This window comes from Heliangelus exortis, chromosome 2 (assembly GCF_036169615.1).
Source record: "Heliangelus exortis chromosome 2, bHelExo1.hap1, whole genome shotgun sequence".
NCBI lineage: Eukaryota > Metazoa > Chordata > Aves > Apodiformes > Trochilidae > Heliangelus > Heliangelus exortis.
Window position 1 is genome coordinate 43,602,809 of NC_092423.1, and position 22,365 is coordinate 43,625,173.

The window sequence follows — 22,365 nt, forward strand, 5'->3', positions numbered from 1 at the left end:
CTTCGATCATTAAAAAATATCTGATTATTCTGTGCTGAAGCTTAAAGCCTTTCTCCAAGCTGAGTTAGTAATTAGGTTTGTATGATCTATTACAGACAAATATATGTGATGATAATAAGAGAGAGATCTACTGTGGTCTCTTTTATTTTTCTGGGCAGTGTCCCTGAGGAAGTTTAAACATTTCCTGTTTTATGTTCTTCCAGTGTCAAGCTACAAAGCTGATGTCTGAGTAATTTTCATGTGTTTGCTGACTTTCATTTGTACCTTGCTCCTTTTTTCAGTGGACTGCAAATTTACATCATATGGAAATTTTCTGTATAAGTTGCATTTTACATAGATTAGATATTTGTTATTTTTGTTCACCCTGAAGCTAGTTATGTCCACTTCCAGCTCTAAGTTTCTTCAAATGATCACTAGCACATTAGTTATAACCACGGGGTTGCCAGTGCCAGGCAGTGCCTCACCTCTTGTCATCCCACGCCTGTAGCCCTTTACATCTCATCCTTTGCCCCCACTCTTCAAAGCATCTGTTGTTGTACCAGGCCTGCTTTTCTCTATATTAATTCAGTATGTATCTGTCTCTAATTATTCAGCTGTTAGCAGAAATTTTGGTAAGAATGCCTGAGCATTTCATAATGTATGAAAATTCTCATCAGATAATCATAATCACCTATTTTAAATATAAGTACTTGGGAATAAATGTCTGCCAGAGGATTTTTTCTCTCCCTGTCGGTCCTTTCAACTTCTCTTTGGCAGAGTAGGAAGGATGCAGTGAGACACACAAATTGATGTTCCATGACCTGAGAGGTAAAGATTTTTTTCCCTTTTGCTCTGTGTTGTTCTCTGCAGTACTGGGCTAGATGATGTGCCTTTGAAACACATCTAGAAAGCCACAATACCTGCTTTTGAAAATTCAGTGCTCATGTTGTTTCCTTTGATTTTGTTAAACGAATCTAGAATGACAAATAGTTACTCTGGCCACTTTTTGAAGAAGCATAGTTCCTTGTTTGCTGTTTATGTATGGGTAGGCAAACTACTTGGTGCTGGGTGCAAAATGTATTATTAATCAAGAAACAGCTTCTAAGAAAATACTTCAGGTACACAAGTTGGTGTGGGTTATGAATCTCCCCAAGTAATATTTCTGAGGCTTGTTCTATCATTGTTGTGAAAACCTCTTAGCAGTTTTCACTGAAAGCTCATTTTTTAATGACTAAGCACACCTTTGCAGCATCCTACAACCTGTATTCCTTGCAGCTGCCTTGTAGGACACAGAAAATCATATTAAATGGAGAGGAAGACAGATCCTAGCTTGCATGTAGAAAGTAAGTTTTGCTTGGCCAGCTGACAGTATGGAGAGTAGAGAAAGTATGAATTACTTAGCCTGGAATCCCCAAAAAACCCCCAAGAAGGATGTCTTTAATAATGAAATGTCAGAGGAGAAGAAGTTATTATAGCAATAAATAGATTGAAGCCAGTAAACAGGAGTATGCTGAGCTCTTCCTTCAGTGATATATCCTGTAATAACAATAATACCAGAATTAAGCTGGGGCCTGTGGTTAAATGCACTCTTCCTTAGCAGAATGCAAGGGTTATATTTTTCCTAGACCACTGGTGCTCAGGGCATCATTTTTTTTTGTTGCTTTCAAGGCCTCAAACCCCCACATCTGGGTCTTAATGCTATGTCAGGTCATGCCACCCAGTCATGACCATTGATCAGCACAGTTCTTGGGATTTCCATAGGGCCACTCTGAGGACAGCTGAATTCTCCAGTGCTGCTGAAGCAATTGAATGCCTGCAGACCTCATGCAGAAATGCATGGTTATGTGTAGTGTTACAGTAGATGATCAAGCAATGTTTTTTGCATTAGTGGGTGAAGTTATTGGTTGGTAGTAAAAAAGAAGCTTGTCATTTTTCATCTTATAAACTACAATAACTTTACCTCAGTTATAACACTTAGGAACCAGGTAACTGTAGCCATTAGGTGTAGAGAGAAGTTAGGAAAAAAGTTTTAAGAGATCAAATCATTTGTCCATAGCCTAATAACAGGAGTCTGGTTTTCTGTTGTGGTCTCTCTCCATGCCTTCTACCTCCTGAATCCAGCAAAACTCTGAATCCAGCAGACACGTCTGCAATTCATTAGGATCCCTCATGACAGAAAGTTTAAATGTCAGTTTTCATGATCTAGAATCATGTAAGATATAGGAGCCTAAATCCCAGGAAAGCTGTGGTTAACTGTTTCCAGGAAGCATTCAGGACTCCTGGGGGTGTCTGTACTGCTCATAGCAGGAAGGTAGCTGCACACTCCCTCTGCCTGTATGCAATTAATGTTAACACAATCCAGACTAATCCCCAGCTGAGTCCAAGCTAAAAGCCCCTGCTAAGAGGGGAGCATGTGTTCATTTAGACAAGGTTTTTTGTCACATTTGTGTGACTTTTTGCTTGTTCACATCCTCTGCAGAGCCCTCACATATCTGGTCAGAACTTGCATGCTATGTGCCACAGCTCACACGGGATGTATTTCCACCATCATACATATTCTCCTCTTTTGGGAAGTGAAGTCCTAACGCCAAACATTTTGCAAGAAGAAACAAAAATAGCTGCTTTGTTTAGCTTTAGCAAATTGGAAGCTGAAGTGAGATCTCTTTTGCCAATTGTAAGGAAAGGAGCACTCAAAAGGAAGGGGAGAACTGATCAAGCCAAAGAAAATGGGAGAAGAATGAGCATGAACTGGTCAAAAAAAAAGAGGTTTTGTTAGGAAACCAGAGGAAAGACTTTAGCCACCAGGTCACAGTGAGACTCTGGAGTTGTTTTCCAATGGGAAAGGTAGGGTCAATAAATAAATAAATAAAATTCCTTAGGTAGAGCAAGGACTTGTGATATGGAATAGCAACATGGAATTGCAGGATATTTGGGCTGATGACTGACAGCTCTTATGTGTTGCTGTGGATGAATAGCACAGCTGTCTGTGAGCATCCTGCAACAGCCCATGAGGCACACAGAAGGTGTGTGTGTGTGTGTGTGTATATGTATATTTCTCATGCATATATATGTATATATTTACATTTACAGGTACGTTTATATATACATATGGATGCATATGAAGAGTGCTTTCATCTGAAGGGGAAAGTGACATTCTTAGTTAAATACTTTTTGTTTACAGGAATGATCAAGCCAAAGCAGATAATTGCCCGTTAGGAAGAAGGTTCTTGCTCTTATAAATAAGTTCAGGAGAAAAGAAAGGAAATACACATTGTCTAAAAAATTTCATTTTGTTGACTAATTTTCTCTCCCAGCACTACCTTGAGTGACTGTCTTTTCTGTTGTAATGTTATTCCCTGTACACTACACAGGAGGACTGTTGTTATAATTCTGGTGCCTTTAAGCTTTAAATCTACCCCGAGAAAGGATATGCCCTTAATGTGGATTTAATAATCTAATTAATCTTTAATTAATGTGGCACTACCTTGTGAGAAATAGGAACATTCTACCTCTTTCTCACTGCCCTTGACTCTGCAGTAGAGCTCAGGGGATGAAGGTGAATAAGGTTATGTGTCTGTGCATTGATTTGCAGGCTCGGGGACTGTCACCAGAGCGTCTCCAGGGGCACCCCAGGGATTCAGAGCTCTCAACAGCACTATGGCTGAGACCAAACTGAAACACATGAGGGAGTAAGTAGCATATTTATATGTTACCAACATTCAGACAAAGAGGATGGATTTGGAAAACTGCAGAATACAGGAAAGAAAGCCTGTGTTGTTTCCCCACCCGAAAAAATACTCTCAACAAAAAGAAATGGATGGGAAGTTATTCTTTACAGGTTGGATTCCTACTTACCTCCACAGATGTCACTTCTGATTATTTTCCTGTAATCTGCACAATCATGGCCATCCTCCCAGGATCTAATTGCCTTCACTGCTGTGGGTGTTCTGAACTTTGCTTTCTGTATTAGCTGTGGGTGTTCTGAACTTTGCTTTCTGTATTAGCTCAGCACATGCCTATACATCACCATCCATACCCATGTTCCCACCATGTTTGCTCCCTCAGCCACACTTCATTCTTGCCTGGAAGGAAAAAGTAAAGGATTTGTTTCCCATGATGATATGATTATTTAAACCAAACATGATTGCTGTTGGCTGAGATTTTCAAATGAGACAGAGGAATTTACATGTGCACCTCCCTTTGAAATTCATTGTCTAATTGCATTCAGCATCATTGAAACCTCAGCTCTATTAATAAAGATTTCAGTGTTTTAATAAAGCAAGGATCTGTACTTCCTTTCTAGAATGTATAGCTTAATGTTTCTTGAGGTTTTATCTTGATTCAGTTATTTCTGGCCTTCTGAGATTTGTTGTGCCTTAATTCAGGTACTGATCTGGTAATCATGATGCTATTTATTAGTCCTTAACTTATGTTTTTTTTCAGTTTCACAACATTCAACTGGTCTCAGATTGTAAATTATTTTAAAATGGGCATTTTTCTCTTGTGTGGGTGGACAGAGTGAACAACATGGTGGATGTTATCAGAATACAAATTAGTTGAAACAGCTAACACTCACAGGTATTTAACTGAATCCCCTAAAGAAAAAGAATGCAACCACAATGGCCTTGATGCCAATCACTGTTTAAAACAAATTGCAGGGCCAAATGCACTGTGCATTCAAGGGGAGTACCCAATTAGATTTACTCCAGATACAAGCTGTTCTGTTTTATGATATTTCAAGATGCAGCAGCTCCTAGGGTTTCGTTTCATGGGTTAGCCTCTATTGTACAACCAGTCAGCAGGTCTCCCAGCCTACTGTGAGGTTGCTTTCCATTCCCTTTTCATGGGAAGTACTTAAAAAAATTTAAAAATTCATCATGTTGTGCCAAGGGGTTGCAAGATGGTGGTGTTCAGTCAAAATGCCTGCTGATCTTAACGCCTTCACCTTGTTTTCTCGTAGTTACAGGATGAAGCTTAACTATTTAAACTTTATAGTCATTGCTTTTATGGCTGAGGTATGATTGAATCACTTTCTTCTTTCATATTCTGTTTTATCCAGTGCTGTTTCATGGTTTTCACAGTTTGTTGGTTCTAATGGCATAAGCATATAGTGGTGGTTAATGCTAAAAAGTTAGGAAGTGCTGTTATATGGCTCTTTGGAAACATCCCATTTCAGAATAGTTTATAAACCAGCCATGTGCTGGTGAAAAGCCTGCTTAGCTGCAGTAATTCACATGTAATGCATGAGAGCTCCTGATCTTTCTTAGTTATTTCATTTCTGAATGACAACAGTGAGATAGGTCTGTAGGCCAAAAGACCTGCCCAGCCAGCATCTTGAGAACTTATAGATCATATCCATGAGCAATTTTCACATTACATTTATTAAGAGAAAAAATTAAGGAGGAAGGAGTATGTTTTGCATTTGTTGAGGGGAGTTTGATAAATAAGGGTACAAATCTCCTTTTTTTTGCATTATAGTAGCTACTTTAAAGAAGTCTATCAAAATGTTTACTCAGGTTATTGCCCTTTCCCCTAAACATACTATGACCCTGTCATTTCCTGAATATGTAAAGGTGAGTATGTTGATTGCTTGGAAGTTAGGGTGTTCAGAACCAAATGAGTGAGCACAGTTCCCAGTGCACACATGTGCAAGGAGATCTGTGCAAAGTCTTACACGGCCAGTCTGTACATGAGGGAGAGTGGAGAGGTTTTCAGTGGTGAGAAGGAAGTAAAGCTGGCTTCAGATTGATGCATGAAGCCTCAGCTGCTTTGCTTATCCCCCAGTGAACTTCACAGGGTGTGCTGTACTTTGTCCTCACAGCAGTGCTGCTTTAGGCAAGGCTGATACGATTTAAACTTGTGCTGTTCAGTCGTACCCAGGAAGCCACAGACTTATGGTGGGAACTTCCAGTTGACAGCTTCTAATGAAAGTGAGAATGTGTTTCTTTTTTGTCTTAAAGAAACTGAGGAGCTGGAGTTCTTATTTGGAAACAGAAAAGAAGAGAGGTGGAGGCAATGTGTAGTGGAATCTGTCTAGGTGGCAAGTCACTATAGAAACAGAAGTATAAAGGTTTTGGTTTTTAGATGCTAACAGAAATAGATTCTGATGAGGGGGAATATTTTATATCGTGAATTGCTCAAAGTAAGCACTGTGCCTACACATTACAAGTAGTGTTAATGAAAGAAACACATTAGCTCTGAAAAAAAATGGCAGATTCATGTAAAATGACAGAGTTCAACAGCAAGAAAGCCATTTTTGATTGACACGTGAGTGATGTGAGCTTGCAAACAGCTGCAGTTGGACAGCCACTTGACAAGATGTGATGTGCTCATTGCTCAGATCTTAGCAACATGCTGCACTGAGTGCATTGTTTGGCAGTAGAGAGACTTGCTGTTTACCAGAGTGCCAATTTAGGTAGCCTCTACTTTATTCTTGTGCAGGGCTTTATTAATATCAGAGCACAAATTAATCAGTATTATCAGAGCCTATATTAATGTCAGAGCACAGCTGTGCTAAAAGTCCTTACAGGAATGTAGAAGGAAATCTAGGATGTCCTTGAGAATGATAGGTAGGAGTCCTCTGTTTTCTCCTATTTTAAGTTAAAAAAAAGGCACAGGGCCTAACCTATAGGCAGCCCAACAGTGCTAGTGACTCAGTCACCAGCTTCCTTCACTACAGTTCCAGAATGTTTTCCCTGGTATCTTCTTTCCAATTCCCACTGCACCCTGTTCCAACATTTTTAATTGCTGTCTTCTTGGTAAACCTAATGATAACATTGCCTACTCCAGTGACAACAATTTCTGCTTTGTTATACTTGGCATCAATGTTCATTATAAAGTTTACAGCAGCAGACATTTAACTTTCCCTTTCAAGTGGAATTAATTTTCTCCACAAAAACTACTTCAGTGCTAAGCATTTCAATATCAGGATCTTCTGCAATGTTGATAAGAAATCTCTGTTTCTTTGCTCTCTCAAAGGTTATCCAAGCTTTTTTTCATTATGCTCTTTCCCAGCCTTACACTTTAAGAGTGGGAATTCAAGTAAATATATAAATCAGAGTTGTGTGACTCATGTTCCTCATATTGGGATCTTAGGCTGAAGAATCGTGTTAAATGCAGAAAACAGGAGCCATTTCTTGGTATTTTCTGTTGAGACCACATGTCATTCTCATGGTGGTTCCCATCTATTATACTCAGTAACTTGGTGCTTGCCTTCAGTCTGAGAAACTCTCCTCTCACATGGTATCCAGAGCCAAATTATCTTCACCAAAGAAATCCATGAAGAAAAAGTATCAGTTCCACTGATGCTCCCTTATAGAGACTTTCCAACGATCAGTCTCAGAAGAGAAGCATGCTGTTCTTCACAAACAAATCTTTCAGCCAAAAGCTTTTTTTTTTTTCTCCCACTATCAGATGAAATCCTTATGCCACATATTCCCTTTTTTTTTTTTTTCTTCTTCTTTTTTCCCTGAGGTCCATACAGCTTGTCAAAGTGATCTTTACAAGATGTCACAAGCTTTGGCAGTAGACATTGCCTGAAAGATGGGCTTTGTCCCTAAGGAAAGGTTTTTAAAGAGTCATTGTGGCAAACACTAGCTTGTTTTCTGCCAGTTTCTTAAAAATTTGGTAGACAAAGCCAAAGCTTTCTTCAGGCTTGGACTAACAGCACTGTTGGCTTTTACGAGGCTTAAAGAGGTGAAAATCTACATTAAAAGAAAAGGATACAACTTGTTTGTATACTAGCTGAAAAAAAAATTCTGCTTCTTTTCAGTTTATTCTATTATCTTGTGAGGCCTTTCTTTTCCAAGTTTTTGACCATCTCAGCCACAATTTGACCACAAGGAAGGGCCTGGCAGAAGCAGACAAAACTGTGGAAAGTCTTACTGTGTGAGTTGACAGCTCAAGTATATGCAGGTTTTCATGATCTAAAATGAAAAAGAAAAGGGTGAGAAATAAGGCAAGTGTGCAGAGATTTGTGAAAAAGAATGAGCCTTTGCAGGGAGTTTGGTGCAGTTGGCTATATTCACAGTTGCAGATCCCTGTATTATATAGTATTCATATCCCAAGTGTCCAGTAAGTGGAGGCTTCCTCTTGAAGCTTCTTCAGCACTGTATTAGAAATTTTATTTATTTATTGGCTTTGTAAAATCAGGATTTGTGTTTTGCAGAGCTAAGGTTAGTTTTTGCATAGTGGAACAGCTATCTAGTAGAATATATATATCATTCTCTCTTTCCAGAAAATGTAAAGAGAGATAAAAATGTAGGACATGAAGGAAAAAACTTAGTACAGAGTGTTTTCTGTTCCTTTGTGGAGGTATCCAGGAATGCATACAATGAGTCATTTTAATAGCCATGAACTTTAATATGCAGTTTAGATTCCAATAAAATGTAAGTCGGTGAAAGGAAAAGACTTTTATACCTCAAATTTTAAGCAAATTAAAATCCTTTAGCACAGCAGTAAGCACCTCTCAGTCAGTCCCTGAAGTCTTACACACAGCAGTGTGCCATGATCAGACAAAAGACTTCATCATCACCTGCTGAGTGTAAGTAAAGCTGTCTTTCAGAACTTCTGGTGAAAAGGCATTTGGTGATATTTTATTCTGTTCCTATGAATGCTCATAATACTATTGGTTTAGACTCATAAGCATATAGTCTTCTTTTGCTTGTGACATTGACATCAAATATATAGTTTATCTTAAAAATGCAGAAAGAAAGGTCATACTGAAATCATTGAATAGGCATTGGATATTCTTGAAGGCAAGTAGTCCCAAAAACGCCTACAGTATGTAAGATTTTTTTGTACATTTATTTCTGTACACTTTTGAACTACTGCAGTAAAGAAACTGATTATTTGATTTAGTGTTTTATTAGATGTTGGGTTGACCTGGTCCTAAGGACCAGCTCTGAGCCTTCTGAAACTGATTTTGTTATTAGTCGCATTGAGGGAAGGTTTAGGTGAAGACAAAAGCAACATCAGGTTTTTAGACTTCAATAAAAAAACAATTCTCACTGACCTTTTGCCACTGACAGGCAGCTTGCAGGCGTAATGATGTAAACATGCATGAGGAATAAGATGTCTTTTTCCAGATGAGACATATTTGATAAGGTTGCTTATTGACATGGTCTGAGCTATGACTGTTTTTTGTGGACAAATAGAGGGCATTATTCTTGACAGTATTGATCCTGAAATATTTTTGAGCATGATATTTCCTCTTTCACATGGCACAGTTCTTCTGTGCAATACTTCATTTTCTGGTAATGATTTCTGTCTGGTGATCCAAGACACCTTACAGCATAACTGTAGCTTTTTGCTTCTCTTGGGCTAAGCCAAATATATACTTGCATATTTATCCTGCTTGATACAGTCTTTCTCACACCTCATTTTTAAGGCCAGACTCCATCTCTTAGTTTAGGGCCAAACAAACTCTCCACAGAAACACATCAAATGCCTCAGCCCCATGAGTTACTCTTTCTTTTACTGTTAATCTATTTCAAGATAGTTGCATAGTTACCTCCCAGGCCCTGACATGATGATCTGAAGTATTTTGGTTTTACTATTTGCTTTACAAGCAAGTGAAGTAAGAATAGAGTGAAATTAACCAAGATGTCTAGGAGGGTCTGTTGCCTTTACGTGACTGAGTTGGGAATTCAGTTCTTGTCTCCTGTCACAGAGAAGTGAGTGAATGCTCCCAGCTTGTGAGCCATTACTGTCCCAATTCAACAGCTGAGAGAAAAAGTGAGGATGAGTGAATCTTGGACTCTTCTTGCCTGAGAAGAAATGAAAGTGAGTGGGGCAGTGGCTACTGCCTGGAAGTGGAGGAGTCCTCTGCAGTAGATGTTGTAGTTCCCCCCCAAGGATGAAGTTGGAGCTGATGATCAGCTGATGATGTCCATGCTAACCCTTGCCATAGCAAGAGTTAGCTGCCTCTTGACTTGACCCTCTGTCTCTGCTTTCCTCAGCTATGTGGTTTGGACTGTTACTATCCAGAATGGGAAAGTACTTCCAAAAGTACTGAGGCACCCTGGAGATGGCTGTCCTGTGAATATCTTCCTGGTCATTGTTTGACAGCTACTGCTTGGTTCCTGGTGGAGTCCTAATCTCCTGGACTCCTCTAGGGTACTATCCTGGTTCTCATTTGTAGAATCATTTTTATTAGAAAAGCCCTTTAAGATCATCAAGTCCAACCATTAATCCAGAGGGCATACACGTAGCATTTCATCTTGATGTCAGGAATGGTGTGATCCCTGACAAACAGCTGGATCAAACTGAATCTTCAAGATTAGAGTGGTAGGTAGGGAAAGGCATGAAATTATGTGAATCTTGGAAAATCCATTGTATTAACTTTGACCTTGCCTAGCTTCCGCAGAAGAAATAAAGTATAATACTTGATTTTATTTTCTCCAGAAATAGTTTGTTGCTAGCTTCTCCTTTTCTTCCTAATAGATGCAGGATCACACAGGAAGCAAAGGCAATAGAATTAACAACCCCAGGATTCATGCCTGCAGGTGGTATCTGCTTCTCTGCTATAATAGGACAGAAGTTATATCCATTTAAGTTGGAAATTATGACATCTTCAAAATAATCAGCAGGATTCATTCCACATGCACAGAATTTTACAGGTTCTTGCCTTCAATTCTGGCGCTTGTTCAGCTTTAGAGCTTTTGTTATTCTTCACAACGAGCTCCAATACGCCTGGGAGAACTGGAAGTTGCCAGGTGATCCATAATTTAGTCATTAGATGGGGGTGTACTGATTATATGGAACTTAATGTGCTGCCCTGCCAGCTATGAGCAATGTAGGAGCTGAAAAGCTTTTTACTGAAAGGTATTTAGCAACAGCAGTATGTTTAACTAAGTTGGGTTTTTTTCATTTTTCTATGGAGGTAGTGTGTATGTATTGCTCTAGCCTGATGATTGTGGAAAAAGGAGTATTTGGGTCCTATGTTGCTAATCCAAGTGTACTTGGGTTATATTAGTCTGTAATATAGAATATTTGCTGGCTTCTCTGAAACAGTCTCCAGTAGGAAGCTTCCAGCTATGTAGTCTAAATTGAATCAATACTAGGCTATTTACTCCATCCTAGTGTAAAACAGGCCACAAATATTGGTGTAAAGTTGCTTCATTTGTTGTCCCAATTCATTTGTTGTTGTGCTAAAGTTTAAGGGCTCAGTTCAGCAAAGTACAGTTCAGCATGTACGTGATGTTAAACAAAAGTAGACTTTGTCTTTTGAAAGCCAGCAGATGCCTAAGTTTATGTAAATATTCAACTGCTTGCCTTGATCCACCACTGAATGGAGAGATATGGGAGGATGTTCACACAGACCTCTCTGTTCCACAGATGGAACACAAAGTTCTATCAGCCTTTCCTGGGAACCTGCAAACTTCTCTGGGCCCCCTTTGTGCAAAGACACAAAATACTTCAGATCATCTATTTCAGGCTCCTACCCTGTGTTTCTTGAAAGTTGTAGATTGTTCTTTGAGAACCTTATGTTGCTCCTCCTGCACCTTAGGATTGGAAGAACCTGTCTCCTGTCAATACCATCATTTTGGCAGCTTTTAGCAGTGTTACTTTTGGAATGAATAAAGTGAACAAATTCATTACCTATAGAGAGTGTTTCTATTAGCTAACATACAAAAGGGCATGATTAAACTTTGATGTATTTTCTTGGGATGCTCATCCTGGTGCTCATTTTGCATGTTACTTTAACCTCAGATTTAACCCTTAAAGTATAAGATTTTGTGAGTTTACTTATATATGTAAAGAAAGCTCAGACTTTTTAAGTTTCTCTATTGAGCTGCATGTCACAGATGGATGAGTAATTCTGTTACACTGAAATTTTAAGCATTTTTTTTTTAGTGGACCACCATGTCGTAGTTGCTTTAGCGCTAGAGACAGCTTTTATCCAGTAACAAAATTCATAAAATTGTAAGTATAGATTCATTCATTTTAAAATGTCAAGTAGCCCCAAACACTCAAAATATTAGGAGAATTAGATTAATTCATCTTTTTGTTTTGCACAAAAATCAGAATTCCACTAGTTTCTCATGTTGTGCATACATGATACATAGACTGAGCTACTCAGTTTTCTAGTGCCTTGATTTTGTCAATAGTTTGCAAATGTGAGAATGCCTTCACACAGCATTAATTATATAGTCTGTTTTCAAGACAGAACCACATGAAGAATCTTGACAATGTTTATTAGACATCACTGTGACCTTGGGAAAATTACAGAGACTCTTGGGAGAAATACAGGCAGGGAATACACAAAGGGCATTCACTGAAGCCTTGCTAGGGCTCTTGATGTTTACTGTTTCCCACATTGTTTCTGTCTTCCTCTACTTGCTATTCTAATGCTCTACTTGTGTGTAAGAAAAAATTGTCATTTTCCTTCTTTGCTTCAGCACAGTTTTTCTCCATCACCACATAGTGATTTCTGCCTTTTGCATACATCAGTCACTATGGTATACATCTCGTCTTCCTCATGTGGAAGGACGTGAATGATGCAGAGTTGGTATCATAAAAAACAGCCCACGAGATGAAAAACCAGAGACATGGGCAACATGAATATGATCTTGTATGAAGAAGAGGCTAGCAGACCCAAAATACCACACTGGCTGTTGCTTCACAGGGAGCAGCCACCACTTCTGAGGGTGTAGCAGCATCAGGGGTGGCTCTGTCACAGGTCTGTCTCTTTCTGCAGTGAACTTCATTGCTGAGGAGCTTGTTTTCCTGAGCTGCATGGCCACAGAGTTTGGAGATATCAAACCAATTGTCCTATGTTTGCATAAAACACATGCTATGTTCATATTAACCAGACATGGCCAAAGAAAAAAAAAACAGAGGATTTTAGTAATTGTAAGGCCTAACTTTGCTCTTGGTTTCAAGGTAACACCTTAGACATGTATCTCCATTAAATTTCTTGTCTTTTGAAAAAGAATTTTGTTCTGAAAGAGAAGAGCTGAGTACTGAGAAAATACATTTAGCTTAATAGTAATTTTTCTGATCCCTTCATGTTTCAAAGAAAGCTTGGATTTTATACTAGATGAAACAAATTATTTAGATACTGTGATTATGTTCCTGTAAATATTAATAAAAATCTTAGTTAGTCTTTTATATGTCATATTTTTAGGCAGCCAGCATACTTATCTTTGACTTTGAAAGAGATTTGAGACAGAGGAATGACAGGGTTCTATTTTGAAGAGTAGGTAAGTATTAACTTTTTATTCTTTGAGAAAAAAGGCATAAGGACTAGACACATACCTGCCTTGTTAAATGCCTCAAGAGCTCTGCAAAGCTTGTCTTGTTCTGATGAAGAGCCAGAGAAACTGAAAACATTAGTCTTTCCAGGCCTAGCTGAAAATCATAGATCTACTATCCACAGGTGGCAATGGCTTTTCTCTCTTCTTCTGCCTTCTGGTGTACTCATTGTGTGGCTCTGGCAGAACGAATTAACATTTCAGGTCTTTCTCCTCTTTGGTGCCATGAAGTTTTTCCAGGGTTACCTATGTGGAAAGGGACCTAAAAGAAGTTGTGGACTTAATCCACCTACCTTCAGGCCCCTTCCAGTGGATATAGATGTGAACTAAGCATAAATGTTCAATATAAAAAATTATATAACTATATAAAAACCAATTCTTTGTGTCTGTGTTACTGTATGCATTTCTATGTGTAGAAGTTTCTATGTGTAGATCCATATATACTTGTCATAACTGTGCATCTCAGGATCCTCAGCAGGTGTTTTTATTTTTAATTTTTAAAATATATTTTCGACTGGATTAATTAAAACATTACTTCTTTTATGCCAACCTCCTATGGCTGTTTAGCATAGTTCAGAACTTGAGTGCTGCTTCATCTTCTTTTGTCTGTACAATACACAAGCTCATAATGTGGGGCTCATAACTGGCTTATAACTCAGAAATACATTGTTTTACATCCAGTATTAAAGTTTAATAAGATATGGATGAAGACAGCACAAAGGTTTTCCAAGAATATGTAGTAATATGTCCTATATTGATTGCTGTATTGAAATACACATCTGTATCTTTTCCTTTCTGTGATGGGCAAATTGTTAGTTTTAGAACTGTTATTTTAGTGCAAGATCCTCAGTCAGGAGATGCTCCCCCAAATTTAAGCCTTGTAAAAGAAAATCAGCATTAGCAATTAATTACCACACAGCTGAATAAAAGAGATTGCAGTTATATTCCTACTCTTAAATTCTTATGAGAACTGCATATAAGTATTGACTTATTTGAGATAACTTCTGCATCCTTGCATGCCCACATTCAAAAGCAGCAATATTTTGTGCTGCTCTTCAGAGGCATCTGTCTAAAACAAATGCATTGATAAACAAAGTAGATGGCATCAGGTGTGTGTTAAATGTGCCTTGAATTTTTGCTTGATCTTGACCAGTGAAGCTGAATGAGCTAAACTGATGACATTTCAAAAACTCTTCGTATGCCATGACATTGTTAAAAACCTGGGTGTTGTTGAAAATAAGTTTTCCAAGGCTAGGTAATCTCAGAATGTGTACAAAGAGACTGCAGCCCAGGGAAGTGTGTTTCAGATAATTCTTCATGGGCACTAAACAGTGTAATTTTTAGCTGTCTTACCTCCTGAAGAATAGCTCTATATAAGGTAACTTGTTTCCTCTCTCATTTTTAGTTTTGACAGGAAACTTGCAAATATGAGAGAACTTTAAAATGCCAATGTTCAAGTTTGATTTAAATCAGTGTGTTTTGTTGCGGCTTGTTTGTCGGTTTTCTTCTGTGAAAAAAATTAAGAAAAATCACCTCTTATGACAGAATCTATTCTGAATTAGCAGTAGCTACTATTCAACTAAAAACTCAAAATTCTAATTCACACTTCTTCCAAAAGCAGATGTCAGCTTCAATTACTCTTTTACAGATTCACTTATCTCAGAAAATGAGATACATGGAGAATGTTGTTGTTGATATTTTTTCAGCTGTGCGTCTACAGCTTTTAATAATTAGATCCTTCTTAGCTCATGGGAAAACATGTCCTAAATATGCTTTAGATTTTGCCAGTCTTTGAAGCAGAACATCAGAGAGTTTTGTTTGCAGGCAAATTAAGGTGCTTTAATTCAGGAATTATAAAGTAATTAAGGGTGAATTATGAAAACTATTACTGTGTCTTCAAGTGAAAAAATATTTTTCAACAGTAATATGATGAAAGTTAAAGTCTACTGAGGCTTGAAGGTAAAGATAGGGGCTAATAAACAACTCATATTTTCTTTTATTGGCTTTTACATAATAATTCTTTCAGTGCTTTGTTTTGTTTTTTTTTTAAAAAAAGCCCTTACACATTTCCATACTTTTCACATTCCCAAGACTGAGCAGCTGTCCGAACGAGAAGCGTATTGCCCTACCTTTAGAAATAAGTTGCTAAAAAAATAAATCATGAAACTATAATGCATTTCTAGCAGATCTCAAAGGGTGTTTATAGAGCAATGGTCAAGCTTTGCTGCAAATGGAGTTTTAAACTCAGAGCAGTTTCTTTCATGTTTCAGAGAAGTTTTAATCATTGATAGTGCGTAATGCCAATATAGTGAATGACAGGAAGATAACTTGAGATGAAAGGGACCTTTTGTATTGCAACTGAGATAAGCCTGTTTGTTTACTGAATCATGAGGTGCTGTAGCACATATTCTAAGATTTTGTGGTCCAGTTAGAATATTCTGTATGAGATGAAAGGTATTTAACTTCTTGATTCTTTTGCAGCTTCATATCTGGAGACAGATGTAACAAAGTTTTTCACCAAGATTTCTGTCACTGCTGGTTAACTGCACAGTGTCATGGTTGTACTCTTTTAGAGAGAAATAAAAGGTTAATATGTAAATGCTTAGAAATAGCATGTTCAGTCACAAATCAAAATTTGATGTGTTGATGGGAATCCTCAGTAATACTGCTGGAATCCATAGGGGTACCCTTGAGTAATAGAGAACAGAGTTTAGTGAAATCTGCTAAAATTATATTCCCAAAGATCTCTGCACATCCTTTTATGCCACGTGAGCCCTAGTCATGACAGATTTGCCTCCTATTGTATAATATGTTAGTTAGTGTAGGATGCAGATGGCCTGGCTGCATGTGAGAGGCTAAATAGATGCCTACTGGGATGAAAGGTCCGTGTAGAGAAAACTTCTTTTTTTAAGGTTTGCATCGAGGTAGCTGTGAATAACATTATCATTTTGAAACAACTGGATTTCCTGTGGTTGGCTTAGGAACTGTTTGTTTATTGCCTGCTATGGCAGAGGTGAAGCCTTGCTGCTGATGCCTGATCCAGAGAGATTTTCATGGTGTTATTCTGGTGTGCTCAGCAGTGACTTGTGCCAAGCACGGTGCCTTAGCAGCTGCAGAGCCTCTCTCCTTGCTCCTCAGCATGGACCCCACTGTAACTCCCTGTATTACTGGGTGAAAACTGGGTGCTTGCTAGCAAAAAGTGGGGCTTTCCTTTGGGGGTGGATGAGGGAGAGCAGAATGGTTTTAAGTAATAGTTGCTATCATGCTGAATGACGTTGGGAAGTGAGAAGCTGAAACCCCCCTTAGGTGCTGATTTGTGTCACAGTTATCATGCAGGGGAGGGGATGAGAAGCAGCTGAGAGATATTAACCCACGGAGGAGCACAAACTTAAAACATTGATCCTGGTTTGTGGCTTTTGTCAGTGCTGCATAAAGGTAGGTGTGTTGCAATTGATCTCCAGATAAGCAAGGAAATGTTAATATGTAGCTAGTAGGAGAATAGTCAAAATAAAGACCCACAGGGTAACAGAAAATTATTTGTTCACCCAGGGAAAGATTTACAACTTCCTCAGCCAGTCGAGAACACATTATTATATTGTCAAATTTTAGTAATTTTGCACTCGTGTAGGAAATCAACTGCAAATCACCAGCTTGCCTGATAAATTCATTTGGGCCCAGATTGATGACATGACTTGGAACATTTTAAGGCACCCTGAGTATAAAATTGCAGTTCTCAAGTCTCCTGTTTAGCTCCCCTCTAAGGCTGGCAGTGAGTCAAAGCAGTAAATGCCTATGATTTTGCTGATATTCATGCTGCTTCTCACAGACTCAGAAGCACCTTACCCTTGACAGAACCAAGCCCCTATCTCATGCCCAAACCCCATCATTATCCACAAATCAGATTTCTTGTCTACCTGTATGGCCTTTGGGGCTTGTTCCACTTAATTTTCTCTAGGCATGGATTGTGTGTTGGGCAAAAGCTGGCCACAGGAGGCATTTTATTTCAAACCACAACTTCCCTGGATAAGAGTGAAGAGACTGACCCTATTTGCTGTCCATCCAGTCAGTGGCTGGTCAGAGCACGGCTCTGGAGGGCCCCAGGCCTGTGCATCCTCTGCCTAGAGCAGTGGGACTGTCTTCTGCAGTCAGGAATAGCAAAGGAAGTTGAGCTCACTGTTTAATCCCTTGTAGTTAGCAGTGAGGACACTCACTTACGTGTAGTAACCTGGATTTCAGTCCCAAGGACTGAAGGACTCCAGCAACTGTTCATACTATTTCTTTTTTTGCAGGGACTGTTTGATAAAAATAATGTTTGCATGTACCTCTTGTATTGCTCTTGGTCCTCGGTCTATCCAGAGTTGGTCTCCATCCATTGCTCATTCTCTTCTGGTCCGGTACATCTGCTTTAATACAAATCAGGATGAAGGTGAAGAAGAGTCCTTCATCCCCCAGTCTGACTGGTGATCATGGTACCACTCTCAGAGGTGTGGGTTTGAATCTCATTCTATCCCCAGGTTTCCATCTCTCTGGGTAAATGCTCTAACCATGGATTCTAGGATCAAAGGGGACAACTGGGTCCCCATGTTGTGTTGAATTGCTGTGTATCCTGGGTAGACAGAGGCAATTCCAGACTTTAGTAAAGCCAGACAAGGGTCAGATTTAGGGTATGGCTTTCTTCAGGTGTTGTGTGCAGTTGCATTGAGTGGATGTCTTTTCTGGGTGACTGCATTGTGCAGGGAGAACAGGGTTCAACTACCAAGCTGTAAATTTCATTGCATGAACACGATGCTGGAAAATTAGGAACCACTGTGCTCAAATGCCAGCAATGAATCCTTCCATATATCTAACCCTTTGGAACACAGCAAAACAAAAGAAAGAACAATCTGAGATCATCCTGTGTCAGACCCTTGGCTGGTAGAGACTGATGTAACTCCTTTGATTTCACCATAGTGAAAAACAAGGCAGTGTGGGATGGGGTCTGGCCCACAAAGCTTGTCAGAGTGATGAAAGCTGAGATGTCAGGTGTCAACTTTGCCAGTGTAGTCTTGGCTGAGAAAGGGGTGATGGCTCATTTCTGGGGCAAAATAGTGAGTCTGTAGTTGACTGAGCTGTAAAGTATCACAAAGAGGGTAAATGCCAGTGAATCAGAGACCATGGCCAATTGGGAGCTCTGTACTTGTTCTCAGAGCACATTTGGTGGTAAGGCCTTTAATAATTTCAAAATTGTAAATGCAGGTGTCCCAGATTTCATATGAAACAGAAGTAGCTATGGTCAGTGCAAAATCTGTAACTGCCCCTGGAGGACTTCATAATCATGGAAATATATTCCCTAGCACAGGATCAGGGCCATAATGGGCAAAGCTTGATTTCCAGGAAGCCGCTTTCCCCTTCCTTCTATCAGGATGATGCATTCCCACAGTGATGTCTATTTGACATTTACGGTCTTAGATCCCACATTTCTGCCTTCATCACAGAAAATGGATGATGTGGCAGCAGACTCACATTCATGCAACTCTCAAGTCCAAACAGAGGCTGATGCTGTCTTTTGTAAAAACAGGTCATAATTTTTTTTACCTACCCTTTAATTTTCATCCTAGGAAAACTTCTTCCCTAATTTGATTGTATCAGCTATTATACAGCTGATTTACATGCTCTGCCAAGCTTAACTGAAAAGATTCAAGTTTTCAGGTCACGTTTATTAGCAGAAGCAACACTCCTGGGGTATATATTTGCTTAATTTTTCATCTTTAAATAGACAGGACAGCCAAAAAATTAAATATACTTGTCTAAGAGGGAAGAGAAGAGTCAGAAAAAGCATTGCTGGAGTAACACTGATTTCAAAATAGCTTCTCACGTGTTGATTTTTAACCATTGGAGAGAAATACTGTAGTAATTCCAATGAAATTCTGTGAAGAAATGTACATTATTTGCTAAACCCCTGTTTATCTTTCTGTGCTAATCTAATCCGTAGGTTTCCAGTGCCTGAGAATTAATCACTCCCAACAGCGTTAGTTTTCCCTAAACAGCATCGCTGGTAGGAAAAATAAAAGGCAGTTTTTAATTTAGAAACTAGTTACGAAAAGACTGGTTACTAGTTTTTTGAGTTAGTAAGACTGATTTAGGCCTGAATCTGCAGAGATTCCAGCCTGGCCATGTGGCTTCTGATCCCAGCTCATGGCTTTCTCTGCCCCAAATTTCCAATCCACCTCTGTGTCAGGAGCCAGGGGATCACAGCCAGGAATGATCAAGCTACAGAGAACAAATGAACAACAACAAAACAAATAAAGTTTTAGAAACAATAAAGTAAAATTCTTTACAATGGTTTTCTAAGGTTGGGAGAATTTCCATAATATGGAAACTTTGCTGGATGCAATCTTAAATTCACAGAAACTTAATACCTTAAATGCAGGTATTCAGGTTGAAATTTTGGAATGCTAAATAATTCAGTTCTCAATACCTCCTTTTTTGCCTAAAAGAATTTCCTGTAAGCAAAGTGTTAAGGCACGAAATGTTTTCACATGCTATAGATACAATATGTGTAATGCTTGAGAAATATGGAAGAGCATTAGAATCTCAGATACCATTATTTAATTTTACTGTGCAAGAATAATTTGTAACCTTGCTCAGATACACTGAGAAGGTTTATTGAAGATGTCTTTGTGCCACAATGGATTTTCTGAAACCAAACCAACCAACCAACTCCAAAACCCCAAGATCTTTTGAGACAAATGCTAGTGGGAGGACAGGCTGCTTACCACAACTTTACGTAACCAAAATAAGACATTTTTAATGCAAACTGCTTATGTTTCCATAAGGTGATCCCAATTACTCCAGCTCAGTTTCTATTTATGTGAAGGACAATTTCTCCTGAAATGTGGAAATCTGAAGTTAAATAACATCAGATCTCAACAGCTCTAACATATAAAAACTGGATGAAAGAAAATGAAAAGATGAGGCTGCACAGCCAGGCATGGGGTTTTTTTGTGTCAGCATTGCACTGGGCTGTGGTACCACCACATTTACCAGCTCTGTTACTTCAGGTGTATCCTCAAATGTCCTTGATAAATGGCACTCAAGAAGGTGTTCATGAAACCCATTCAGCCTCAAATCTTCTCAGCCACTGCTTCAAATTCTCTGGACAAGCCCCCTCTCAGGACAGAACAGGAGAACACAGCACGTGTGGTTCCAGTCCTGCCATGGACATTGTGTGGATGGACCCCATTGAGTTCCAGCAGGCAGCTGGAGGACACCTGACTTCTGGTGTGCATGATGATTGTGTTTAAAATCTCTGGTAAACACAGTTCCTGTGGTAGAGCTTCTGATATGCTGGAAGAAAATTAATCTAATATTTTCATAAAAAACGTTATGAAACCATCACTGAATGGAAAAATTTTATGTTACCTGTGGCTTGTGATACATTAATTTAAATGTTTGCCTTTAGAAAAAGAAGATCTTATTCATTGTCTTGCAGTTAGCAAATGTATCATCTCTATAAATCAACATTAAGATCCTGAGTGTATTCTTTGCCACTGAATTACAGATCTGTCTTCTGATAAAAGGAGAGTGCTGCAGGAAAAGAAAAAAATTGTCAGTTAGCTCATGCTGAGCTTGCACAATGGTTTCCTTGTTATTAGGTAGAAGTTAAAGTAAAAAACAAATCTTGAAATGTATTTGTTCACCTAAAATGCCATTGTTGTACAGTTGACTGGCATTGCTTCTTTAATGCAATCCAGAGGCAAAAATACATGTGTATGTACTGAGGTTGCTGTAGATAAAATGGTATGTCAGGTTTGGCATGAAAAGGAATCTTGGGTAGTAACAGCAATGATGGCCATAGTTCCCATTACTTTATTATGGCCAGGTTGTTATGCCAGGCCATATTACACCAGTATAATAAACAATCACAGATAATTTTCCCAGGAAATTTTAGTTCCTTGTACTATCAAGCAAAGAAGGTGCACCGTTTTTTAATTTTAATCAAAGGTAGCTACAAAATAAAAAAAATATCAACAGTAGCTATTGCTTGTATTAATGCATAATGTGAATTGACTTTTACTTGACTTTTATGTAATATTTATCCCCAGATCTGCCATTGGGAAGCTGGGAGCAGAGGTATTTGAGGCTGTGTACAGCTATCTCAAGCAAGCAAGACAGCAGAATGCCAATGAGGGGGAAATCAAGAGCAACCTGGAGAAACTTGTTTCTAGAGCAAGTGATTGCTTTGAAGTGGATCAGCTTCTGTACTTTGAGGAGCAGCTACAGGCTTCAGAAGCCCATCTTCAGCTGTAAAATGACCTGTGTCAGTAACAGGGTTGGAAATGGCAAGGAGGAGTGAAGGTGCTGAGCTGTCTTCAGGTCAGCAAGCAAGCATGGGAGGTATTTGGAGGAACCTACTGAAGGTAACATAGTACATAAGCATGTTCATAAACTGCATTTGAGATTCCAGACCACAGTGGGAATTGCATAAATATAGTAGATTATAGGAGCAGGAAGAAGGCCAAATGTTTGTGACAATGGAAGGGAGGATTCACTGTTACCAGCATCCCTCTTACATTTACCTACTTAGAGCATAGGGAAAGGTATTCTCCTGGCCTGTGACCAAGCATTGATCCTGCACTCAGAGTATCACTGGCAAAGCTGCCTCTGATGGAAAATGGTGCAGGATGAGACCCCAGCTGCTGTTGACTCCTGTGTTAACTGGTCCTTGTGTCATCCAAATGCATCTTTTTTTGTACTTTGGGAGATTTAGCCTTGAACATACAAATATATGTATGCCAACTCAGCCACTAATTGTCTCATTATTATTCATTGTTCAAAAGAACTGAATTTAATCTGGGTGACTTCCAAATGAAGTGTGAAAAAAGTGCACACACATGCACATATGCATGCTCACATACACAGAGATGGGTACATATATTCATAGAGTCAGAAGGATGTTTGACCATACACTATGTATGTGCATGTATAGAAACAGAGACATGAGGCTGGAATTATAGCTGGCTGTGGTAGTTAGGAATCCCTGCTGTGATTTCTGAATTTTAGACCAAGTTCATTGTACACAGATGGAACAATAAACTGTGTTTTTTCATTTGAACATGGTTACTCTGTTAAGTTTACTTTTTTTTTTTCT

At 38.9% G+C, this 22,365-nt stretch overlaps 1 protein-coding gene across 7 annotated transcripts in view; it reads left to right on the plus strand.

Moving 5' to 3' along the window:
- NEK11 (NIMA related kinase 11) overlaps nt 1–21,708 on the plus strand; it is an 84,898-nt gene extending 63,190 nt beyond the window's left edge. For 5 of the 7 annotated variants that reach the window (XM_071735813.1, XM_071735816.1, XM_071735820.1 and 2 more), the window contains 2 exons: nt 3,572–3,668; nt 21,320–21,647. In XM_071735813.1, coding sequence (XP_071591914.1) covers nt 3,572–3,668; nt 21,320–21,524 — 302 coding nt within the window. In that variant the 3' untranslated portion in view covers nt 21,525–21,647. Of the gene's footprint in view, nt 1–3,571; nt 3,669–21,319 lie in introns of all 7 variants that reach the window. The other 2 variants (XM_071735814.1, XM_071735817.1) reach the window with 1 other exon arrangement.
- The last annotated feature ends 657 nt before the right edge of the window (nt 21,709–22,365 follow it).